Source organism: Elephas maximus, chromosome 4, assembly GCF_024166365.1.
Source record: "Elephas maximus indicus isolate mEleMax1 chromosome 4, mEleMax1 primary haplotype, whole genome shotgun sequence".
Classification (NCBI taxonomy): domain Eukaryota; kingdom Metazoa; phylum Chordata; class Mammalia; order Proboscidea; family Elephantidae; genus Elephas; species Elephas maximus.
Genome location: NC_064822.1, coordinates 142,883,393 through 142,890,462, shown reverse-complemented (window position 1 = coordinate 142,890,462; position 7,070 = coordinate 142,883,393). Strand labels below are relative to the sequence as shown.

Genomic DNA, 7,070 nt, shown 5'->3' with positions numbered 1-7,070 from the left:
TCCCTGATGTCATCCCACAACTCATCCAGTCTTTGACCATTAGTGTTCAATGTGTAAAATCTATTCTCGAGATGGTCTCTAAATTTAGGTGGCATATACTCAACGTCGTACTTTGACTGTAGTGGACTTTTTAAAATTTTTTTTCAGCTTCAACTTCAATTTACATGTGAGCAGTTGATGGCCTCTTCCCCAGTCAGCCCCTGGCCTTGTTCTTCCTGATGATTTGAGCTTCTCCATTGTCTCTTTCTATAGATATAGTCGATTTGATTCTTGTGCATTCCATAAGGTGAGGTCCATGTATATAGTTGCCATTTATGTTGTTGAAAAAGTTATTTGCAATGAAGAAGTCATTGGTCTTGCAAAATTCTATCATGCAATCTCCAGCATCATTTCTATCACCAAGGCCATATTTTCAAACTACTGATCCTTCTTCTTTGTTTCCAACTTTTGTATTCCAATTATCAGTAATTGCCAATGCCTCTTGATTGCATATTTAATCAATTTCAGACTGCAGAAGTTGGTAAAAATCTTCTGTTTCTCCATCTTTGTCATTAGTGGTTGGTGCATAAATTTGAGTAATAAGTGTATTAACTGGTCTTCCTTATAGGCATATGGGTATTATCCTATAACTGACGGCATTGTATTTCAGGATAGATCTTGAAATGTTCTTTTTCATGATGAATTCGACCAATTATTTCAACAAATGGATTCAATGTTTTAAGTGCTCACTCATCTATGCCAAGAAATTTGAAAGACAGCTACCTGACCAAATGACTGGAAGAGATCCATATACATGCCTATTCCAAAGAAAGGTGATCCAATGGAATGCAGAAATTATCCAACAATATCATTGATATCACGTGCCAGTAAAATTTTGCTGAAAATAATTCAAAAATTGTTGCGCAAGTACATCGACAAGGAACTATTAGAAATTCAAGCCAGATTCAGAAGAGAATGTGGAATGAGGGATATCATTGCTGATGCCAGATGCATCCTGGCTGAAAGTAGAGAATATCAGAAAGATGTTTACTTGTATTCTACTGACTATGCAGATTCATTTGCCTGTGTGGATCATAATAAATTATGGATAACATTGTGAAGAATGGAAATTCCCGAACACTTAATCGTGCTCATGTGGAACCTGCACATAGACCAAGAGGCAGTTGTTTGAACCGGACAAGGTGATACTGTATGGTTTAAAATCAGGAAAGGTGTGTGTCAGGGTTGTATTTTTCACAGTACTTATTGAATCTGTATGCTGGCAAATAATCCGAGAATCTGGACTATATGAAGCAAAATGCCACATCAGAACTGGGGAAAGACTTATTAACGATCTGTGATATGCAGAAGATACAACCTTGCTTTCTGAAAGTGAAGATGACTTGAAGCACTAACTGATGAAGATCAAACACCACACAGCCTTCAGCGTGGATTGCATCTCAACATAAAGAAAACAAAAATCACCACAACTAGACCAATAAGTAACATCATGATAAACAGAGAAAAGGTTGAAGTTGTCAAGGATTTCATTTTACTTGGATCCAAAATCAAGGCCCTTGGAAGCAGCAGTTAATAAATCAAATGATATACTGCACTGGACAAATATGCTGCAAAAGACCTCTTTAAAGCAAAGATGTCACTTTGAGGACTAAGGTGCACCTTTCCTAAGCCATGGTATTTTCAATCACCTCATTTGCATGTGAAAACTCGACAATGAATCAGGAAGACCAAAGAAGAATTGATGTATTTGAATTATGGTGTTGGTGAAGAATATTGAATATGTCATGGACTGCCAGAAGAACAAACAAATCTGTCTTGGAACAAGTACAGCCAGAATGCTTAGAAACAAGTATGGTAAGACTTCGTCTCACATACTCTGGACATGATGTCAAGAGGGACCAGACGCTGGAGAATGACATCATGCTTGGTAAAGTAGAGGGCCAGCGAAAAAGAGGAAGAGCCTCAATGAGATGGATTGACATAGTGGCTGCAACAATGGTCTCACACATAGCAATGAATTGTGAGGATGGCGCAGGATGGGGCAATGTTGTACACAGGGCAGCCCTGAGTTGGAATTGACTCGGTGACACCCAAGAACAACATCTAGAGGGGGCATTGAATGGTGGTAAAATTCTCACCTTTCATGTAGGAGACCTGGGTTCAACTTGTGGCCAATGCATCTCATGTACAGCCACCAGCCATCTGTCAGTGGAGGCTTGCTGAACAGGTTTCAGCAGAGCTTTCAGCAAGATGGACTGCGGAGAAAGGCCTGGAGATCCCCTTCCAAAAATCAGCCAGTGAAAACCCAATGGATCATGAGGGTCTGATCCCCAACCAATCATGGGGATAGCGCAGAACAAGACAGTGTTTCATTCTGTTGTGCATGAGGTTGACATGAGTTCAGGGGTGGAGGGCAACTGAAGGGCAGCTAACAACAACAGATGTTATTTCTGCGTAATGTAAACATTAATCTTGAAGTATTGCATGGTAATTAATTGTCTAGGCAAAGCCTAGAGATTTTCTTTCAATTTCTATTAAGAGTCTCTATTCTTTTTTTATTCTTCTGCTAGGCGTTGGTGCCTCTTCACCATGTCTGCTTCTTCTTTTCAGTTTAATTGAATTGAATAAATCAGTAATTAAATCACATTCATTTTTTAAAACTAGCATTAAGGAGAGGTTTTGCTTTGTTAATAATAATTACACTTTAAAAAAAAACTGAACCCAACCCCCCAGGTTATATTAATAAAAACCTGGAGTACAGGTAACTTAAAATTTACAGAATCATTTGTCCTTAATAGGGAATGCTATGAAATTATCACTAGAAAATGGGCAAAGGCAAAACAGACAAAAGAAGAAATATAATTCACAAAGGTTTGAATTCAGTGGCAGGCTCAGACATATGCTAATGCCACATGAGCTGATGTTTTCTGTTTATTAAATCAACGTGGATTTTTATCTGTTACCATTAGTGTTGATGGTCATAAAGGATAAAAAAAAAAAAACCATTTGATACAGCAGTTGTGGATGACATTTGGCAATACAGATAAAAATCCTTCAACATGTTGATTATACCTGATCCTTTGATTACACTTCACGCATAGGGATTTATAACAAGAAAAATTAGACTGGTTAAATTGTGATATTCACTTACTGGAATACTATATAGCATTTAAAATTTCTGCTGCAGAACTTTCAAGAATATAAAAATTTTAATGAATTTACAAATTATAAAAATACATGCTCAATTTAATCCCAGATCAGGGGAGTCAGGGAAAAGCACAAAAGTAAACAAAAAGACAATTACTTATGTGAGTATTTTGTATAATTTTTTCTCCCATAAACAGTGCACGAGTTTGTTTTTATGCTTCTCCCTCTCAATATTACGTGGTAAGGGTTAAAAGTCCTTGTTGATTTAATAAGCTAAGAATTGCCTCTCATTGTAGTTTTAACGTATATTTCTGAGCCTATCAGGGAATACATACATACATACATATAAACAAATAAATATATATATATACGTCCCTGGGTGGCACAGTTTGCTCTCAGCTGTTAACCAAAAGTAAATAAAAGTCATATTGTTAAGGAGCAGACCACAGCTTCCAGAAAGCACAGATATATCCGGAAAGGTCAACTGGAACCACTGCATCTTACAACAGTCCACGGGAGTAATGAATGACCAAAATCCAAAATCCGAATCCTTGTGTTACAGAGTGGAACTGCTCCATAGGGCTTTCTCGGCTGTGATTTTTATAGATGCAGATTGCCAGGCCTTTCTTCCATGGCACTGCTGGATGGGTTCAAACTGCCAACCTTTAAGTTCGTAGCCAGTCACAAACTGTCTGCACCACTCAGGGACCTTGACAGTAAGCAATTTACCTGCTGGCTTCTAGACCTGTTACTCACTCATCAGAGTTCACCTCATAGGGTATTATCCCTCCTCTTTTTCAAGCTATTTTATACCTAGTCCATCAGGGCATTCATAGGGGCATGGTGCTTTTTCCAGTCTCAGAAGTGGTGGGTAAGCCGGAGCCCCTGTGACAGACACGGGGGAGGGATGGAAGCCTCCCTCCCTGGGAGGAGACTGAGACAGTGGTCAGAGTAAGGGAAGGAAGCCAATGGCTCTACCTGGGTCACCTGCACGTACTCTGTGCTGTACTGCTCAGCTGCCTCGGGCTGCCTGGGTGGAGAAGGTGCTCCAAAGACTGGAGCAGGTCCAGCACCACCAGCTGCAGCAACATGAGCATGTGTCTCAGCAAATCTGGGCATCAGCACATAAGGAGGGGTACACGTATCAGTCCAACTTATAACATCATCTTTCAGCTCACTTCACTGTGACTCACTTTGATTACGTATCAACTTATGAACGCTTATAGAGCTCTAGGGAAATGTTTCCCCTTTTCCCACAAATAAGTTTAAAAATGAGTTAATTTTTTAAATTTAATAACAAATATTTTACAGGAATTGAAAACAAAAAAAAGAAGTGGTAAACAATACATGGGATTATGTGCCTGTACATAACATTTTCTTTTGAGCAAAATAAAAATTTATTTTAGCCAAAAATATTTGATTAAATCTATATATTAATAAGAATCAAAGAATATTGAAATATTAACATCTGGAGCAAGTATTTATGTTAAGCACAAACAAGATAAAATCAATTTTTATATACAGTAGACACTGGGACTTTGCAGATGTCATAGTCATTCTTCCATCTATTTATGAGTTACCTAGAAAGTCCAAAATACATAAAACATTGTAGTTTTTCCGGAAGCTTCATTTGAAATGGAAATACTAGTATGTGAAAGCAAGTTACCTAGCCTGAATCTGAGCCTAGGCCATCAGGCCCCAGCATCTGTCTTTCAATGTAAATTTACTATTCTGTTGATTACAGGGAAACCCTGGTGGCGTAGTGGCTAAGTGCTACGGCTGCTAACCAAGAGGTTGGCAGTTCAAATCTGCCAGGCGCTCCTTGGAAACTCTATGGTGCAGTTCTACTCTGTCGTATAGGGTCACTATGAGTCGGAATTGACTGGATGGCAGTGGGTTTGGTTTTTTGGTTGATTACTGACCTCATTTGATCCCTACAACAACCTTACTAAATAGAACATTCTCCCTTTTTTACAGACAAGGAAACTCAAATAATTATATACCATAAGTGGCAAATATTTTGGGAATCTGCCAATATCTCAAAAGATATACTCCTTGCCAATGCAGGTCATCTACTGTATTTTAAAAATGCAGTATTCCATTGCAGAATTATTAATATATTAAAATAATTTTATTTCATTCTTCATTGGCTAGGCAGCAGCATTAACATCAAAATAGCATGCAATTTTCATAGTCTGCTAATGCATCCCAAAAATCAGAGTCAATGAGATAGCAAGTGTAACTAAACGTTAAATAGTAACAGCATATTTAATAACAGTCTGAATGGTATAACAAATAAAAACTCAAAATCTCCATCCTCTAGTCAGTAAGTGATACTACATTTCCCCACTCCTTATTACTGGGAAAGCTATTAAATGTGTGAACGTGTGTGTATGTTTGCCTGTGTAGCATTTTTTGTTTGTTTTCTTAAAGGCCTTTAATTTAAAATTTTTAATCCCATCCAATGAAAATTCTTTTAGAAGATTATTCTATGAAAGGCATTTGGTTTGGAAGAAAAGAACAGGGGACTGGAAATAAAATTCCTAAACTCTCACCCAACATAAACTCACGATATTGTTACACTCAATGAATTTCTACATGTCACACAGCTTCTCTGGTCACCTGTTAAGCCTGAAAAATGGGAAGAATGTGCGATAACATCATTAATATCCACTCAGGCTTTAAATAATCAAAAATCCTATAGTTCTATGATCTGCCTTCACGGCTATCTAGATGCCAATTTTAACCAGTTACATTTATCAGACTAAACAGTACAGATTCAAAGGTATCTTAATTTGGATAGCTATGGGAGACTCTGAAAATAAAACAGTAACTGCTGAATGTAATAGAAGGAATTCTGTAAAATAACCCCTACTAACTAATGACTCGACGGCACTGGGTTGAACTAATGAATATTCCAGGTCTGCAGTATGTGCAATTATATACATAACAGCATTTCAGCAGAATGTCTTAAAATCATATAATTATCTGAGAGTAAATCAAGAAATCTAATTTTGCCATTGAAATTGTATAGGTTTCGTACCAACTGTTAAATTACCATATCCCAATAGTCTAAAAAACACATTATTGTTAAAAAGTAAAAATCTATCCAGTGCCTAAATAATAAATGATAAAAGTTAACTCCATTTGACATTATGATGCTGTGTACAGTTCCTGGAATCCAAGACTTCAATGCCACTGGCATGTGCAGTCTATGGGTTCTTGGAGAGTGTACATGATTTCAGTGCCATTTCCTGAGCAATACAGTGGCACGGTTAAATTTCGCACTCCGTTTTCACGACAACACTTGCAGAATCTTAGGTGGCTCTCAATATTGATGTTATATATAGTAGCTGATGGGCACTTTCCATCACAAGATGCAACATTTACCTGTAAGAAGAGACAATAAGAAAAAAAAAGTCTTAAAAATGCTAGTTATTTGTTTTCACAATGAAATCAAGGTCTTTTTCCTCATCACTGAAAACCTCAAGCTTCTGCCTATTAGCAGATGTCAGAAAATACTAAGTTTAAAAATAGGTAAGTGAAAGAGATGGTCAATGGTCACGCCCAACAGAGCAGTGCTGACATAACTCAAAGAAAGAAATGTATACTCACAATTAAGCAGGAATATGCAATATATTAGGAATCCCTAAGTGGTGCAAACAGTTAAGCACTCGACTACTAGCCAAAAGGTTGGTGGTTCGACACCAACAAGAGATGCCCTGGAAGACAAGCCTGGCAATCCACTTCTGAAAGGTCACAGCCTTGAAAACCCTACAGAGTAGTTCTACTCTGCACACATAGGCAAGCCATAAATTGTCAATGGCTCAACGGTAACTAACAACAAAAACATGGAATATATTAATCACAATCTAATGATCCTACTGTAAGCTTCATTATGTCATGAGTCAAGTAGAATATAG

General features: G+C 37.5%; 1 protein-coding gene across 1 annotated transcript in view; it reads right to left on the bottom strand.

Moving 5' to 3' along the window:
* Nucleotides 1-6,333: 6,333 nt before the first annotated feature.
* Nucleotides 6,334-7,070, bottom strand: part of OTOGL (otogelin like) — a 344,392-nt gene continuing 343,655 nt past the window's right edge. Inside the window, exon 60 of the mRNA XM_049884965.1 lies at nucleotides 6,334-6,537. Within this exon, the coding sequence (XP_049740922.1) occupies nucleotides 6,337-6,537 (201 nt within the window). The 3' untranslated portion in view covers nucleotides 6,334-6,336. The remainder of the gene's footprint in view (nucleotides 6,538-7,070) is intronic.